This window comes from Crocuta crocuta, unplaced genomic scaffold (assembly GCF_008692635.1).
Source record: "Crocuta crocuta isolate KB4526 unplaced genomic scaffold, BGI_CrCroc_1.0 scaffold21, whole genome shotgun sequence".
Taxonomy (NCBI): Eukaryota; Metazoa; Chordata; class Mammalia; order Carnivora; family Hyaenidae; genus Crocuta; species Crocuta crocuta.
The window spans coordinates 1,411,335-1,431,240 of NW_027527938.1; the positions used below are offsets into that span (position 1 = coordinate 1,411,335).

Here is a 19,906-nt window from a genome sequence, read left to right on the forward strand (position 1 = left end):
GTCCTCTGTTACCGCTTGATTTTGAAAAATTTAGCTAATACAAACGATTATAATGTTGTGTTATGGAAGTATTTTTATTGTGTGTTTTTAGTCACCTACATGAATACTGTATAGAAGAGGACTTAAAAACTTCTAAATATATCTTAAATTATTGAGAAAAACAGCCTTCTTTAAAAAATTAGTTTTAGAAAACTATTCATATATATTACAAAAGTGGATAATGTAAAAGGGGAATATTGAATTGAAACTTTTAAATATATTTTAAATCTTCAATATTGATATATTTATTTTCATCACGGTTACTAAAGATAATTTGAAATTAATTCAATTTGCCTTTGTTTTTACTTACTGATGAAATCAATTGAAAACTATGCTTCAGAAACTTATGTCTCTGATTAGGTGGCATTAAATTATTTTAGAATATTGACTAGTATTGCTTAGAGTAAATAAAGTTATTACAGGAGTATTTTTCTCCTCATTTATTTAAACAAACTCTTTGAAAACTAAAGATATTTTATTGAATTACTTTTTGGCAAACAAATCATTCAGTATTACATGTTAAAATTCATTAGAAATAGTAACATACCCATTTCACATCTCAAATAGGCTTAGCATTAGATGAGAAAATATAATTTCAGTTTTAGTTTTAGAGTGGAATAACAAGTTCTTGTAAGCTAAAATATTTCCATTGTTTTTGAGTGTATAATAAAAACTTAAATTTGAAATTTCCATTATTAAGAAGATAACGTGAATGGCTAAACCATGCAAATAGGTTTATGGATTCAGATCTCAAATGTTTTTAAGTTTACTTATTTACTTTGAGAGGGAGAGAGCTTGCATGAGTGGGCAAGGGGCAGAGAGAGAGGGAGAGAGAGAGAATCCCAAGCAGGCTCCACACTGTCAGTGAGCTGTGGGGCTTGAACCATGAGATTTGAGACAATGACGTGAACTGAAATTAAGAGCTGAAACGACTGAGCTACCCAGGTGCCCCAGATCTCATTTTTTAATAAGCATTGATACCAGCTAGATCAATGTTCAACTCAGCCATATTAATCAGGAATTAATGATAAGAGACATATGTTCAGTGTCTGTTCAGATGACTAACAGCTAATTAATAAGAAGTTACAGTTATAAACGGGAAAATGTCCAAATTAGTGGAAGTGTGACTATATTGTTTGTTTTTATCTCCGAAACTTATTTTTGTTAAAATATTTGCAAGAGGTCACTTTCGATAGTACATAATTCTCCCACTCAAAAAAGCACCTATTTTTCAAGTTAGATACATTAAAAATAGAAAGAAATAGAATGTGATTTTTTAATTTGCCATCTAGCTCAGTCTATAGAAATACCTAAGAAAATAACTTGTATTTATTGATTATTTTATTCCATTCTAAATTATGATTACAAAAATCTGGGGCATTTACTTAAAAATTGTTATCTTTAACACCACCTGAATTTCTAAAAGGAGACAAAGATTTTGATTTTTCTACATTCTCTCTAGTGAAAAATATATAGTAATCTCTAATTTCACTTCAGGTATTATTGAAGTTGAAAATATGGAATATATAGTTATATAATCCTTGAATATTTCTTTGAAAGTCGAGCACACACTTTGAGGCAGTTTTTAAAGTGTATTTATTTATACATTTGAAGCATAGGCTTTGTTTCAGTGCAACACTGAATTTTAAATAATAAGAGAAGTTGATCTATTGAAGACTGAAAGTTTTTGTATGGCATTTACATATGAAACTTTTGATTTGCAACTGGTATCCAAAGTCCGTCCTCTAAAATTGTTTGCAATTTCTCAAGCTGATTATTTTTCTCCTGTTTCTGAATCACCTCATTGTATTCTTTCCTTGGTTTGCTTGTTTGTGACATGTTTAGTGGAGAGCACAGTAGCAAGAACTAGTTGAATGTCAAATGTGTAGCATTTTTTAAAGAAAAAAAAATGAATAAAAAAGGGGACAATAAAATGCTATAGTCTGAGTAACTTAAAGAAACAAAATGTCTTTAATTATTTAATTCTTCTCCAATTGTAAATAAAAAGTCTTTACTTTCCATTCTTTGCTTAAATGTAAATGCAATTTATTAATAGCATCCTTTTACATTTGTCAAGGTCTAAAAATTTTACTATATTTAGTTCTAAAATTTTTGAACAAGAGTTCAATAATTTTTTCTATTATAACTGAAAAAATTAAATATTAAGAAAGTATCTAAAACATATGTAAAGTGTAAACTGAGCTATTCAACTCATTTAAAATTTATTAATCTGCTTAATTTAAATAACAAATAAAACTTTTACTGAAAATTTTATGGACAGGAGCAAAAATTAACACTAATGAAATGTATTATGTCTTTAAAACATAAAATGTTCTTTGGAAGGTTGTACTGATCACTTCATTATAATATTTGTTATTTAAGAGTAAAATGGGGGCACCTGGGTGGCTCAGTCAGTTAAGTGTCAGACCAGCCCAGGTCATGATCTCATGGTTTGTGGGTTCGGCCCCACATTGGGCTCTGTGCTGACAGCTAGCTCAGAGCCTGGAGCCTGTTTCGGATTCTGTGTCTCCCTCTCTCTGCCCCTCCCCTGCTCATGCTTTGTCTATCACTCAAAACTAAATAAATATTATTTTAAAAATTCAGCTCTTAGGCTGTAGTACAGATCAATTAATCAATATATTTATTAAAAATCTCCAGGTGATTATACTGTGTAAATAAGAGCCAGTGACCTAGAGCTGCACTGTGTAATATGGTGCACATCAGCACATGGGACTAATTTAAATTTAAATTTATTAAAATTAAAATTTTAAAGTCCATTTCTGAGTCACAGAAGTCATATTGTTCAATAGCCTCATATGACTAGTAGATATCATATTGGACAGCCCAGAATTATAAAACATTTCTATCATTGCAAAAAGTGTTATTGGACAGTGGTAATAGAGACTTGATCTTCAAAGGATGGCTTGTGTTCCATTATCACCGGCCTCACATAAAAGTTTAAATCAAGTTCACTTATACACATTCTAATTGGGTAATATTGCACTTAAACAAAAGATTTACCCTAATTTTAATGCCTTAATTAATGACATCAAACTATACATTATTTACTAATTTATACATTCACAACTGTTTATTGCATACCTATTCTATGTTAAGCACAGCCACTAAGAGCTAGGAAAGAACAAAATAACATTGTTCAGGATTCCTTTTGGAATGGGATGAAAGTTTAAATCAGTGATAAATGAAACAGATGAAGAGAGAGAGAGAGAGAGAGAGAGTTAATAATTCGAAGTGCCATAAAGGACCAAGTAAGTTACAGAGAATATTGGGTAAGAAAATACTACCAGAAAAGGCCAGCAGGGAAGAACTCTGAAAGTAGGTCACATTAATATAAAAGATAATAAAGAGTCAAAAAAGATAATTATGAACATTGCTTACTCATAAGTAGGTTTCATTTGTGACCATCCATATAGATTGTGGACATCATAATGCAAAACGGATGATCCATCACTAAGAATCTGTTCAGTTTCCATACACATAGTTCTGAAATGTAACCCGAATGTTCTTTTTGTGATTTCTGGGGAGAATCAATGGAAGCATATTAATATATTATAAATTACCCTATAATTGAATGTCGAAATCATAATTGTAAATTCTTTTGGCAAAAACATTAACCATTGTTTTAAAATAATATTGATTTTTTAATCATTTGTACACTTTGTCTCTGCTAATTAAAAGTGAAAAATAATCTGCAATAGTAACTGACTGCCCTTACAACTGAACTAAAAAATATGTGAAAAATTTTACTGTATTCAGCAATAAAAATGTTATGAATTAACATTAATTAATAAAACCCTGAAAAATAAGCATACTCCTAAATGTCTACTGTATTTTATGCACTCAGGTGAGACATACTGATTAATTAGATTTTGATAAAAAATCTATTCGTTTACATAAAGCCCTGGGGTTAAGAACCAGGCAATGCTATAACATTATTATTTGATACTCTTTTTCTTAGCTAATGATGCATTTATTTCAGAGTTTTGCCATCACTTTAGATATCAACAGTACATGGAGTATGAGGATGAATACTGAGCAACTGGACCCTTCTCTCCTGGGCCAAGGACAACCAAAGAAGTGCTGTTAGTATTGTTTCGTTTTTTTCTAATAAAGAAAAATTTAAAAATAAATATTTAAAAAAGTTTTTTTTTTAATCTTAAGAAATATTGACAATTTTCAAATCTCGGAAGTTTCTTAGGAAAATCAAAGTAACAATTTCAAATGTGTGTAGGAATGTGTACATATAAATAAAACATGTTTCTTGATTTTTCTTTTCCAAATAGTGTTCAATGGAATTAGGAATGGGTTGAGGTGTGGTTCAATGTGTAGATGAGTAGTGAGAATTAAGAATGTGAATCCAGTTCCCTACATCATAAAGCATATAAACCTGATTAATAAATAGCAATAACATCAAAGGTGTAGCAACTAAAGTGTACCTGGGAAATATGGTGGATAATTTAACTCTTTATTTCTGCATTGATTAGTAACTGATCCATGTACAAAACTTGATGGTTCATTCATATCCTAAAAAATAGAGAAAAGTAAAAGAAAAGTAAAGTAGAGAATATATCCACAAAGGAACTAATTCAGGTCGCAAATAAATTAAAGCAGCATATTTGAGTAATGGCACATTTACTCTTCTAAAGCAAAACCATAAGACACCTCAATAAAAGAGTTAATTTAACTTAGTGTTTCTTTTTTAGATTTCATAACTCCTTTTTAAAAACATAAAATGTCCTACTTTTCTCTGTAGATATAACACGCATAAAAAGTGAATTGTTTTTAGACAGAAAATTAAATTATAGTAGTGTATATTCTCCCATGTTCTCTCCTCTCCTGCCTCAGTTCCTTGTACCAATTGGTTTTGAAAAACAAAAAGCAAAAAACAATGGTTTGTGTTTTTTTTAAACCACATAATATTGTTTACACATACTGAAAACATACTTACTCAACTTATCTATCATCTATCTATCATCTATCTATCTATCTATCTATCATCTATCTATCTATCTATATCTATCATCTATGTTTCAGGTATGGATGAATTTAGTGATTCATCTCTTACAATATGACACCCAGGGCTCATCACAATCAGTGCCGTTCCTATAATCCATAACCTATTTCACCTATCCCCCTGCCAACCTCCTCTCCAACAATTCTCAGTGTGTTCTCATAGTTAAGAGTATGTTTTATTGTTTTCTTCTCTCTCAATCTTTTCCTCCTTATGTTCAATAAGATGGAGTTTTACGTACAGTGAGAGAAGTGTTCTGCATTTTATTTTTGTTCTAGTCTTTACCATTTTCCTTCTGCTGGCTTTGGGATTCATTTCTTGTTCTTCTTCTAGTTCCTTTAAGTGTAAGGTTATGCTGTTTCTATGATTTTTCTTGTTTCTTGAGGTAGGTGTTTGTTGCTAAATACTTTTCTCTTATGACCATTTTGGCTGCATCCCAAAGGTTCTGGACTGTCTTGTTTTTATTCGTTTCCATGCTTTTTAAAAAAAATTTCTTATTTAATTTCCTGGTTGACCTATTCATTTTCTAATGGAATGTTCTTTATCCTCCATGTACTTGTGGTCTTTCCAAATTTTTTCTTGTGGTTGACTTCAAGTTTCTTAGTGTTGTGTTCTGAAATTATGCACGGTACAATCTTTATCTTTTTTTTTTTCTTGTTGAGGCCTGATTTTTGAGTTACTATGTTGCTCTATTCTGGAGAATTTTCCATGTACACTCAAAGAGAATGTGTATTTTGCTGCTTTAGGATGATACGTTCTTAATGTATCTGTTAAGTCCATCTGGTCCAGTGTGTCATTCAAAGCTATTGCTTCTTTGTTGATTTTCTGCTTAGATGATCTGCCCATTGCTGTAAGTGGGGTGTTAAAGTCCCTAATATCACTGTATTGTTATCAATGAATTTCTTCATTTTTGCTATTAATTGATTTATATATTAGTGTGTTCAAGATGGGGGCATAAATATTTAAAATTGTTACATCTTCTTGGTGAATAGACCCCTTTAATATGATATAGTGCCCTTCATCTCTTGTTACAGTCTTTGTTTTAAAATCTAGTTTGTCTCATATAAGTACGATTACTCTGCCTTTTTTTGACATCCATTAGTATGGTAAATGGTTCTCCATTTATTCACTTTCAATCTTCAGGCATTTTTAGGTCTAAAATGAGTCTCTTGCAGGCAGCATATAGATGAATCTTGGTTTTCTATCCATTCTGATAACCTCCCCCCATGTCATTTGATTGGAGCGTTTAGTCCATTTAGATTCAGAGTGATTATTCATAGATATGAATTTAGTGCCACTGCATTACCTGTAAAGTTGTTGTTTCTGGAGATTTTCTCTGTTCCTTTTTAGTCTTTGTTGCGTTTGGTCTTTCTTTCCCATGCAGTCTCCTTTAATATTTCTTGCAGGGCTTGTTTAGTGGTCATCAACTCTGGGAAATGTTTAGTTTCTGTTTCTTCTGGGAAACATTCTCTTTCCTTCTATTCTGAATGATAGCCTTACTAGAGAGAGTATTCTTGACTGCATATTTTTTCATTCTGTATAGTAAATACATCATGCCACTCTCTTCTGGCCTGCCAATTTTCTGTGGAGATACTTTCTAACTTTATTTGTCTTCCCTTTTAAGTTACGGACTTTTTTGTCTTGCTGCTTTTAGTATTTTTTTTTTCTTATCTCTGTATTTTGCAAATTTAAGTACAATGTTTTTTGAAGTTGGCCAGCTTTTGTTGATTTTGATGGGAGTTCTCTCTGCCTCCTCAATTTAGAAGACTGTCCAGGGCACTTGGGTGGCTCAGTTGGTTAAGCATTCAACTTCAGCTCAGGTCATGATCTCGAAGTTTGTGAGTCTGAGTCTTGCGTCGAGCTCTGTGCTGAGAGCTCAGAGCCTAGAACCTATTTCAGATTCTGTGTCTTCCTGTCCCTCTGCCCCTCCCAAGCTCATGTTCTGTCTCTGTCTCTCAATAGTAAATGTTAAAAAAAAATCAAAAGTCTTTTTCTTTCCCCAGATCAACTATAATTTCTCAAATAAATGTGCCCCCTTTTCTCTCTGCTTTTTGAGATTCCTGTAATACAAATGTTATTACATTTCATGGAGTCACTCAGATCCCTAAATTTACTTTTATAATCCAACATTTTTCGTTTCCTCTTTTGTTCAGCTTCATTATTTTCCATAATTCTATCATTCATATCACTTATTCATTCCTCTGTTTTTTTCTTCCTTGTAGTCATTATATACTGTTGATTTTGAATCTTGTTTATTTCATTTTTCATTTCAGCCTGATTTATTTTAAACTCTTTTATTTCTGTGGTAAGGGTATCCCTAATGTCTTCCATGCTTTCTCAAGCCCTGCTTATGATTGTTGCTTTAAATTCTGGGTCAGGCATATGACTTATAATTGTTTTGATTAAATCCCTGGTGTGTCCTTTTCTTGTTCTTTCTTTTGGGATGGATCCTTCATCTTGGCATTTTGTATAAATCTCTGTCTTCTTCTGTGTAGGACAGCCTGTAATATTTCCTGCTCCTGAGAGTAATGGCTTTTTAAAGAAGAAATTATTTAAGGTCCAGGTCCTGGCACTTCATGAAGTGTCTCCAGTGTGTACTGCATTCACTCTGCTGATGTGTTATGGCTGCTCAATCCCTTAGGCCAATCCTCTGCAGAGTTCTTCTTGCCTGCAGTGGGGAGTGTTTGAACCTTGCCTAGAGTATGGTGAGTTTTACCTAGGTATGCTCTGATCTGCTTGTTAGAAGAAACCTTATGCTATTTCCACTAGAACTGAAGCTTTGCGGAACTCAATGGTTAGGAAATATGATGCGTGTGGGTGTTTGTGTTGGTCTTATTGAGAAGGAGCCTGCTGCACTGGTTCTTAGGTGCTGTCAGCACAGAGCCTTGTCTGGGGCTTGAACTCACAAACTGGGAGAAAATGACATGAGCTGAAATCAAGAGTCAGAAACTTAACCAACTGAGCCACCCAGGCTGAGTGGGCTAAGTTTTACAAAGAATACTTTGCTGATGTTATTAGAATCTAGTAAGAATTCTGTAGAATCATTACACAATAAATTAAAACAATAACAACTTAAAACATATATTGCTTAAAGTTTACTTACAATCCACAAGCCATCAAACTTCATCTGGTTATTGTAGAAATCCATAATTTCCCTTGCCCACCACTCTGCTGTGGAATTCCTGAAAAAATCTGGAAAAGCTACATGAGCTCTGGAAGCCTGTAAAAACAAAATTCATACCTACATGTAGAAATTCAAAAGAGAGACAATGAATGTCTAAGTCCAATATTTAACTGTCAGATTCACAAGTTGTGCACAAATGATAATGAAGGCAACCTGATGCCAACTCTAATTTCATTAATATATATTATTTCCCTCTAACCACCCCAACAACAATAAAGAGTAAAAAGAGAGAAAGAGAGAAAGACAGACAGAGAAACAGAGAGAGAGAGAGATACACGGAGAGAAAAGGCAACAGCATTGGAGTCCTTATGGATCGTCAAAAAAAAAAAGTTCACAATGCACAAATATATTTTCAGTGCTTTTTATAATTTTAGGAATTTTTTTTTTGTGTAGAGCCATATACTAAGATGTACTTTTTTGGAAGATGATAGGTAAGAAAAATGCCTTCATACAGCCCATTTATCTGGTAAAATTTTGTTTATCCAGCTTTCTGCCCTTCTGGGACCAATAACATGTCACATTACTATCTCAACTGTTTTTCTTTCTCACATCTAATCTTTCCCACCTAAACAGAGAAGAAGTGATTTACTGCTTTCCCTACCAAGGAAATCTCCTACCTGTTAGCCTACCCATATAAATTCCAAGGTCAAAGTATGTGTGCTAGCTGAGAATTGAACAACAGGTAAACCAATTGCCTGAAAAACATAGCATCACCTGCATGCTTTCCTGTCACACTTTAATACTATGTAGTAACTGCCAGGATAGTCTTCATGAATAGGGTATGGGATGGCATTGTGCACTGAGATAATGCAAAGGGTAGGGAATATAGGGATTTATAAAACACATACATCATAGATACTTTTAGGACTGAAGGGAACTTCATTATATCATTTTGCTCAGTAATACCTTTAATCATAAGGAAAGAAGGCTCAGTGGGTTTATAGTCAACAAATATTTTCTATGCTAAGTCCCTAGAATATAATGAAAAATAAATAAGAAAAGTAACATCATGTTTTGTTTAAGATCTATTGTGCTCTTTCCACAATTTATTCATTTTTCTGTTTGCTTTATTCTTTTAGATGGCTGCTTTCATTCCTTTAATACAAATCATTAGTTATGACTGGAAATGTCATCAGTTATATGTGATCCAAGATTCTCTATCTATACCTTTTGTGTTAGATTATTCCTGTGATTATACATGAACCTTTGTAAACTGAAGGGACATTCCCCCTCCAAATCTATATATAGAAGCCATGTCTTCCTCTCCACTGTAGCTGATATTACCCAAGAGTAATGGGTAGACCTGCAATTGAGACATTGACTTTTTTCCTCAAGAACATTGTTCAGTAATTCTTTTGCTCAATTCTAGAAATAATTTGGTAAGTTTTAGAGTAAGAATATCCTCTAATTTTTTACACATGAACTTGTAGGACTTAATGATTATAATTTAACCTACCTAAAATATTGACTGCTAACTCTTAGTTTCAGTGATTTTTTCCCTATTGTCTTGATAATGTTTATTTCATTTATTTCTGGCTGAACTTTTATTATTTCCTTTCTTCTGCTAGTTTTGGGCTTAATGTGTTCTCTTCATAGTTTATTGAGGTATAAAGTTAGGATATTTGTTTGATAACTTCTTTTATGATGTTGTTGCTTATCATTATAAACATCTCTCTTAGTACTACTTTTGTTGCATCCCATAAGTTTTGGTGTGTTGTATATTCATTTTTGTTTGTCTCAACATATTTTCTAATTTCCCTTTTAATTTCTTCTTTGTGCACTTGCTATTCAAAAGTGTGTTGTCTGATTTGCACATATTTGTGAATTTTCCAATTTTCCTTTTGATTTTGATTTTAGTTTCTTTTCACTGGCCAAAAAACATACTTGGTATGACTTCAACAGTTTTACATTTGTTAAGATTTGTGTTGCAACTTATTGGATAGCTATTGGATGCTTTGTTACTCCTGGGTAGAATGTTCCATAAATATCTGTTAAGTCCATATGGTCTCTATATAGTGTTGTTTAAGCTCACTGTTTCTTTGTTGATTTTCTGTCTGCTTGTTCTATCCATTATTGAAGGAGAAATATTAATACTTCTACATTGTTCTACTATGTATTTTTCCTTCAGTTCTGTCAATGTTTGTTTTATATAGTCAAGTGCTCTGATGTTGGGTGCATATAAATTTATAATTGTCATACCTTCTTGATGAACTGTACCTATTATCATTAATAATGTCTTTTTGGTATCCTGTGACAGTTTTTGACTTAAAGTCTATTTTTTCTGATATAATTATTGCTCTCTTTTGGTTGCCATTTATATAGAATACGTTTTCATATCCCTTCACTTTCCATCTATGTGTGTCCTTAAATATAAATTTATTTTTTTGTAGACAGCACATACAAAATTGACAAACTGTTACCTAGACTAAAAAAAAAAGAGAAAAGTCAAATAAGTAAAATAAGATATAAAAGATGAAACATTACAACTGATGCTATAGAAATAAAAAGGAGTATGAGACTATTATGAATAATTACCGACCAATAAAGAGGATAACATAGAAAAAATATTTAATTCCTAGAATCCTACAACCTACTAAAGTTGAATCATGATGCACCAAAATTTGAAAAGACCAATTACTTGTAAGGAGATTGAATTAGTAATCAAAAACCTCCTACAAAAGGAGTCCAGGACCAAAACACTACACTAGAGAAGTGGACCAAACATTTAAGTAAGAATTAATGCCAATCCTTCCAAATTTATCCCCAGAAAACTGAAGTGGAGAAAATACTTCCAAATGCATTTTCAAAGGCCCACATAACCTTCATACAAAAGTCAAAGATACCACAAGAAAAAGAAAAACTACAGAATAATACCCTTCATGAATACAGATGCAACATCCTCAACAAAATACTAGAGAATTACACGTAGCAGTATATTACAAAGGTAATACCCCATGAACAAGTGAAATTTATCCCTGTTATGTAAGGATTGTTCAACATATGAAAATCAATTAATGTGATATACCACTTTAACACAATGAGGATAAAAAAATCACATGAACAAACGATGCAGAAAAAATTGAAAAAATTCAATACCCTTTCATAATGAAAACTCTAAAAAAATTAAGAATAGAGTAAAATATATCAACATAATAAAGATCATATATTAAACACCCCAGCTAATATCATGCTCAGTCAAAAAAACCCTGAGTTTTTCGCATAGGTGTGTACAGTCAGCCCCCCTCCCCCCCCACAGAACCAATAAACAAATAAAGTTGCAGGATGTAAAATCAACTTCAAAAATCAGTTTCATTTTATACACTAACAATGAACTATCAGAACAGGTAATTGGGAAAATAATCCAATTTACAACAGCAACAGAAATAATAAAATACTACTACTAATAATAGGTTCAATTTTATTCTTAAGAATAAAATTATCTAAGGAAGTAGAACACTGTGCCCTGAAAACTATAACATATTGGTGAAAGATACTGAAGAAGACAGAAACAAATAGAAAGATATTCCCTGTACTATTCAAAGAAATCCATAAATTCAATGCAACCTATATCAAAATGTCAATGACATCTTCCACAGAAAAAGAAAAAACAATTCTACAATTCATTTGGAACTATAAATACCCTGAATAGCCACAGTAATCTTGATAATGTAGAACAAAGCTGGGGACTTTACATTTCCTGATTTCAAAATATACTCCAAATCCACAGAAATTAAAACAGAATGATATATGCACAATAAATAGTCACTTAGGCTAATGGCACAGAATACAGAAATCAATCCATACATATATAGTCAGCTGATCATTGACAAGAGTGTCAAAAGTATGAAGAAAGGGTAGTCTCTTCAACAAATGGTGCTGAGAAAACTGGATATACACATATGTAAAAGAATGAAATTGGACCCTTTTGGTGTATATGGTGTATATATCACATCGTATACAAAAAGCAGCTCAAAATGGAGTAAAGACTTAAATGTAACACATGAAATTGAAAAGCTTCTAGGAAAAGATAAAGAGAAAATGTTTCATGACATTGGTCATAGCAAAGATTTTATGGATATGACGCCAAAAATACAGGCAACAAAAGCAAAAGTAAACACATACTACATCAAAGTTTCTACACAGCAAAGGAAATGAGCAACAAAGTGAAAAGGCAACCTAGAGAATGAAAGAAAATATTTAAACACTGTATATCAGATAAAGTATGAATCTCCAAAGTATATAAGAAAGTCGTACGACTCAATAAGAAAAAAAAAGAAAAAGAAAAACATTAATCCAAGCAACTTCAAAAAATGGGCAAACACTTGAATAGACAGTTCTCTAAAGAACACAGGCAAATGGCCAACAGGTAAATGGAAAGATGTCCAAATTCACTTATCTTCAGGGAAATGTATAAACCACAATTAGATATTACCTCATGCCTGTGAGGATGGCTATTATCCAAAAACCAAGACAACAAGTTTGAGAAAGAATATGGAGAAATTGGAATCTTTGTCCACTATTAGTAGGAAGCAAAGTGATACAGTCATTAAGAAACACAGTATGGAGATTCCTCAAAAAATTAAAAATTAAATTCTCTATGATTTAAATATGGTCTCATAAGAGAATTTTAAAACAATCCATTTCTTTTTTAAAGAAAATGCTCAAACTGAATTATTGGTCAAAATGATCATGACATCCAAGTGCTGAACTTCTTTTACTTGTGTATTCAATCAATTAAAACTTACGTTAACAGCTTCATCTTCAGTAAGACTTTCATCTATTGTTACATTGGGCAAATCTGGCCAAACCTACAGAGAAAGAAGAAATGGGAAAATAGTTCAAAATAAAATCAGTATGATATGACTAAGCTGTAAATAAAGTATAATAGAGTTTTGGAGGCAGATTGTATACTCAAGCTTGTACTGCATAGATCGGTACTTCCTTTAATTGCTTTTTTCAGTTTGTGTTTTGGAAATATATCATTAGCAAACCATTTCCATCTTCCATGTTAATTTCCTCTTTAATATGGCAAATAAGAAAAAGAATACCAACCTTAGTAGAAGGTAGTGGTTTTAAAAACTATTCATATTAAACATTAAAAAATTAAAAAAAAAAAAAAAGGAGAGGACACCTGGGTGGTTCAGTCAGTTAAGCGTCCAGCTTCAGCTCAGGTCACGATCGCATAGTTTGTGAGTTTGAGGCCTGCGACAGGCTCTGGGCTGACAACTCAGAGCCTGAAGACTGCTTTGGATTCTGTCTTCCCCTCTCCCTTTGTCCCTCCCCCACTCACATTCTGTCTCTCTCTTCAAAATTAAATAAACATTAAATTTTTAAAATAGTAATAAATGTAACCAAAAGTTCTAGTCAAGAAATAATATAAAGTCATAAACTAAATTTAATATAATGTATATTAAAATTGTTTCTACAATTATTCTAGTATTACATATAAATATATTTTTAATTAAAAGGAATTGAAGATCTAATGGATAATGCCATTTTGAGGAAAATATTTTCTTAGTTTTCACAATTAGTACTGTATCCATCTCTCTCTCACCTTCCAAGCCCTCACCCCCATCCCTGCCTCCCCATCTACCAATGTTTTCCTCTATCCCAACAACAAACACACAAAACAGAGTCCAAATTTAATCATGCTGAAAGCTCTCTTTCTCTTTTAGAAAGTTCCACTTAAAAAATGTAGATAAACCCCAAGGACTAATTACCTAAAAAGGATTAGCTGCTGATAGGGAGTAGTTCTTTAAAGGAATGGAACAGAGACAGAAATCTAAGAAAGTGTATAGACATATAAAATGAGAAGAAAGTAGGAAGGAAAAAAAGCCTTTTCTGTGGTTAATATGCTATACTCTATACTTGTATGATTCTTAAAATGTTATGACTTCTCATTAAGTTTATCGTAGGATTTTTTTTCTATTTTATCTTTTTGTTTTGAAATATTTTCAGACTTACAGAAATCTGCAAATATTATACCTAGAGTTTTTCTAGATCCTTCACTCTGTTTCTCTTAATGTTAACACATTTATAATCTCTCTACAATTATCCAAACCTAGAAATCTATAGGCCATGTTTGAATTTCACCATTTTTATCACTAATGTCCTATTTTTGGTCCAAGAGAAAAAAGAATTCCACACTGCATTTCATGTCTCACATTATGGAATTTAGTTTGTTTTTCTTTTTCATTCTTGTTATGACTAATGGATTTTTGTTTACTCTTTTATATATAAGCCAAATCAGGGTTTTTCTATAATATATTAATATACCTAGGTCTGCATATTATTGCTTAAATGAAATACAGTAAATTGTATTCCTTGGTCAAGTCAGGAATAGAAGTATAGCTCTTAAAAATATTGCCTCTTTTATTAAAAAAAGAAGTAGAAACATTTAAATGACTTGCAGTGTAGAATAATGAAGAACCATCTCCAAACAGTAATTTTATAATAAAACACATTTTTAAAATGCAGTAAAAGACAATATAAAGATGAAACAAATAATATTTACATATGAGTGATATAAATTCTTTCTGTTTCTAATAATTTGGGTTGAACTCAAATTTTATTTGTATAAAGTACATATTATTTTAATTATAAGCTACTAAATCATTACATTTCTGTATTATATGTCTCTCCCTCTGAATAAGGCTTTAACAGTTTTTTCTATTCAATAGAAATTTTCAATGGAATAACATTTTTATGCTTAATTTATTTCGGGATATCAATTCCATACCTTTGCCCAACAAATATCATTGGTGTTAGGCCATTTGACAAAAACATCTTTCTCCTGTCCTCTATCAAATGCAGGGTAAGGCTTTGTTTCATTTCCTGAAATGGCTGGATCCTGAAATTAAAATGAAATACAAACCAGGTAACTCTGGAATAAAAGTTCAGCCACTTGGGTCACTGTTATGACACATCATTTTCCACCATTACATTATCATTTACTGTGCTCTCACCTACACTAACAAATAGACTGACAGCGTCAACTACAGTGTTCCAGCTAGACTGTCCCCTAAATTCCTTAGAAGGAAATTTTATGGACTTGTGAAAATATATTGGCTATGATTTCAAGAAATATTACTAGCATTTTTTGTTTTGTTTTTATTCCTCCTAGTGGGATTACTGGCTGCCTAGTTTGCCTCCAGTAAGATATTGATAAAATATTCTCTCTACTGAATCACTAACTCGAAGCCAAATTTTTAAACATGACAAGCATAAGAAGCAATCCCAAAGAATGATTTTAGAATTGTATAGAAATAGAAAATCCATCATAACTTTGCGATAGCTTCTATAAATTGAGCTCACTTTGTAGCTTCAATGGTTATTAGAAGACAGTTTGCCTTCGACTTCCAGATTCAGTCTTAGATCTCTAAGGAAATACCAAAATTTAAAGGTAGCCTGGTAGCAACCCATGTAAATAAAAGTCTTAAAGAAAGAAAGAGTTAGGGGAGTTTAAAGTACTTGTCTTTCTATTTTGAAACACCCCCCAACCTCATTCTAGAAGAGAAATCTTAATATGAAGATAATAAGACCCAGATAAAATATAAAATATAAACTAACCAGGATAATAATGTATCTCATTCCCTCCTGTCTAATTTTGTCAACAAATTCAGGAAGGTCACGGAAGTTTTCATCAATTGTAAAGTCTAATTGTCTTTCCATGTAATCAATGTCTGTGTATTGAACATCCTGAAAGATATGAAGATTACGGTAGTATGGTAAAAATCACAGGAGTCAGTGCATCACTTTCTATCATAGTTATAAAACTAACAGCAATATGAAAGTTTGAATGCCTTTTCATGTAATCCTAAAGAGAATTAATCAATTAACACAATGTTCAACAAATAAAACTACTATATAAACATGCAAATTATTCCATGAAAAAGTTCATATAAATGTTAACAATTCATTTAACAACTTTGATTTCTAAAGATGATTTCAGATCAGTATCCTTTTTATGTAATTTCTAAAGAAAATAGAAAGACCCAAGAGTAAAAGATTCATGAGGCTATGAAATTATGTTAAATGGCAATTTGGAATTTTGTATAATATATACAGAAAAAAGCATTGTTCTATTTCTGAAACCATAAAGCAAATAGAAAATAATTTCAAATAATTTCAATATTGCCAAAAGAGAATTATTTATTAAATCTGTCAATTATAAGATTCTTTTATTATATATCAAAATCATACTCCTTACAGATACATATTTACAAACATGTTTAAACTAATAAATGTTCGAATTTTATCATGACATCTTCACTTTAGACCTAAAATAATAAATTTGTTAATTATTTTCTGTTAATAGTCATTAATTCAATTTCTTCTTCTTACGTGTTATAAAAAGTATGGCTGACATAGTAGACATTATAATAGAATACTTCCCTTTTTATAAAAAAAAATCCACATGCATATTTCTGTATCATCTACCTATACAATTAATTTCCTCATAATAACGTATTTAAGAGCCACATACTTGATTCTACTACAGGTACCATGTCTTATAATGAGACCTTTTCATTTTTCTTACATTAAGTTCTTATATACCAAGTATTCTAGATGTCACTATTGAAGTGCTCCCAGAAAGACCCCTGGGATTCCTTAATCTTGCTAAAAAATAAAATCACAGAGACTATTATTTCTAGAGACTCAGTAATATTTAGTTTTCTCAATATTGAGTGATGAGGATATTCTGCAAGTGTTCAAATTCTGTGTCCCAACATTATAACTATCATCTATTTCAAGGTAAACATCACTCAGTTTCATCTCAATTTTCTTCTCTGTAATTTGTCACCTCAGTTGATGAAGTAGCTTTCTGTGGACTCTTACTCCCATATAAAGAAAATATGGGAAATACACCTGATTACTTCTGCCACCCCAAAGTTTATTAGAGAGAACCAAGTGCACAGTCACTTGTTTAGTACAACTCACAATCATGGAACTAGAGAGAAGGGAGAAAACGTGATGGTATTATCTCTTTTCCTTCAGCAGTCTAATAACACTATGAAAATCTCATGACCAATTCATTAGGTGCGATTAAAAATCTAAACATGCATTGTTGCCAAATCCTTAAAATAATTTTAAATTATACATATTTATTTCAGTTTGCTTTTATACATGACAGATTTAACATTATTTTAAAAATTGATATACATACATAGGGGATCTGAGCAGCCACCATATCATTATATACTTGCTGAACCTCTGAAGTATTTCTGTACCCATAACGACATAATTGAAACCCCAAAGCCCAGTAAGGTGGCATGACTGGTCGGCCAATTACCTTTGGGGAAAAAACAACAACAACGTTATTTGTGAACTAAGAGAGTTATGTTATATTACAGAGAAAAATTTTTGGTTTTTTAAAATGTGCAATCATACTTCATGGTATTGCTTTGTTGCAACTTCTGGAGTTGGGCCCAAAAACATATAGAAGTCCAAGATTCCACCAATTACGCGGTAAGTTAAAGCAGGAGTTGGCTGAAAAGTAACATCTGAAAATCAAAAATATAATTACACACATATATGTTAATTAATTTATTAAAGAGACACATAAATTATGAGAAATTCAAGAAATGATTGTTTTACCCATTGCATTGCTGTTAAGTAAGAGAACTCCATGAGCATAGCCTTCATCTTCCAGAGCCATGTAATATGGATGAAATCCATAGGAATTAAGTTTATACTAAAATAAAAACATTAAACATAATATATAGTACTTAAATAGTAATAGCATATGAGTTTTGTCAAGGTAAAACTTAAATTCATTATAAAATTGAGCCTGTAAGAATTTAAAGCTTCCTTCTTTGTACACAAAACTATACTTAAATATATCTCCTTTAGAAAATAACCTCTTTATTATTCAAACCTGTACTGCTTCAGAGTATGCAAATGAATATACAAATTTGTGACACGTACAGATACGTAAACTGATATAAAAAATTGGTTTTGGTGTAGTTGGGTTTCTTTCTATAGGACATGTGTCTTAATTTATTTATAAATTGGCATTCCTTTTAAAAAATAAAATTTCTGAAAAATGATTACAATAATATCTAAGTTTATATGATATTATAAGATAGTATTTTAAATGATAATATCTTGTTTCTATAATAATTTATAAAGCATTTAATTTAGTTTTACTTAGATATTTCTGGAATAAAAAATCTATACTCAGGGTAATGAAACTTAATCATCATTAAGTTGATGATCCCTAGTCAAACTGACATCTTTGACCCATACTGTATCCCACTAATTAATGAGCATGTGAAAGAAAATTTGTATATTGAGAATCAAAATGATATTAACCTATTAATGTCAATATTAATGTTGAATAGTTTTAAAGAAATACATTCTATAAAACATATTCTTTCAAGTGATATAAATGAAAAACAGCCTGCATAACCTAAGTTTGAAATATTATGGTAGAAAAAAATTGGTTGAGCACCTAACAATAAAAAATAGTTGCAACAGTATACACATTTATAATCTCATACTGAATATATCCTTTAATACATATCACATGTGAAAATAGAAATTAGTATTTTTATTAAAGTGTGTTTTTCTGATGTGGTTAGAATAATTATAGTTAATATTAGTTGTGTAATGCATTGAATATTCATGAAATGTATTTCATTACTAAGAGAAAACATAGGAAAAAGTGACATGAGCATATAAAAACATGTAACTAGCAGTATGGCCTCCTAACATGCACAGCTATATCTGGGTATGATTAAGGAAAAAGTTACCATTAAACCAATATCAAAGGAGTAAAAATAAATACATAAATTCAAGGAGGACCCTAGTCAGTTATTTTTAAAAGCTGAAAATAAAAGTAGACTTGGCAGGGGATTCTGAATTTGAATATTCTTTCTATACAATTTAGAGAGAGGGTAAGGAATGGGTCACAACCTCCCTTTTCACTGTAATCAATGATACTATCTATCCAATCCTGTGCTTTAACCAGTATTATCCAGTCCTGTACTTTTCACCACTTTGTTGTGGCTTGTTTGTTTGTTTGTTTTAAATCACTATAGCAGGTCTGGGGACTTCCAGCCCCCTTGTTACAACTTTAATACTGAGTATAGGCCTACAAAGAGGTGGCCATCCTGATCATGGTCATAGTTGCCTTATGGAGTAGTCAAATACTGGTACCTACACCAGGGGGTTGGTCTCTTGTGAACATTCCCCACGTATGCCAGTTCAGGTCTCTCTTAAACGTTGTGTGTTCCACTTCCCCAAAACCATATATATATTCTGATGGCAGGCGAGTAGATATTTGAATAAACTGGTCATTAAAAGCAAATCCAGGCAGGTGAGAATCCCAACTGAAAAGAAAACAATTCAAATTCAATAAATATATAAAAAGTAGTATCAAATATAATAATGGTAATTCTTACATGATATGAAAACAAATGATATTTTTCTCTATATACCTTGTACTCAAATACTAAATGAAGATAATTATCCCAATACATTTTTCTTTTGACTAGGTTAAAAAATATCTAAAATAGGTGTCTTTATTCAGCATTATTAATAAAATAAACTATATGATAAATATGATTATATATTTACCTTTAAATATATATTGCTTTTTAAAATAAAATATAAAGTTATAAATAATATATGACCTAAAAGTAAAATAT

The 19,906-nt window shown here is 31.4% G+C and overlaps 1 protein-coding gene across 1 annotated transcript in view; it reads right to left on the minus strand.

Moving 5' to 3' along the window:
- The window catches only part of SI (sucrase-isomaltase), an 88,264-nt gene that overhangs the window by 20,114 nt on the left and 48,244 nt on the right, over positions 1-19,906 (minus strand). Inside the window, exons 27-36 of the mRNA XM_077752234.1 lie at positions 19,420-19,588; positions 17,853-17,949; positions 17,646-17,758; positions 17,422-17,547; positions 15,825-15,953; positions 14,995-15,105; positions 13,001-13,063; positions 8,175-8,291; positions 4,497-4,584; positions 3,439-3,577 (exon numbers count right to left, since the gene is read on the minus strand). Of these exons, the coding sequence (XP_077608360.1) occupies positions 3,439-3,577; positions 4,497-4,584; positions 8,175-8,291; positions 13,001-13,063; positions 14,995-15,105; positions 15,825-15,953; positions 17,422-17,547; positions 17,646-17,758; positions 17,853-17,949; positions 19,420-19,588 (1,152 nt within the window). The remainder of the gene's footprint in view (positions 1-3,438; positions 3,578-4,496; positions 4,585-8,174; positions 8,292-13,000; positions 13,064-14,994; positions 15,106-15,824; positions 15,954-17,421; positions 17,548-17,645; positions 17,759-17,852; positions 17,950-19,419; positions 19,589-19,906) is intronic.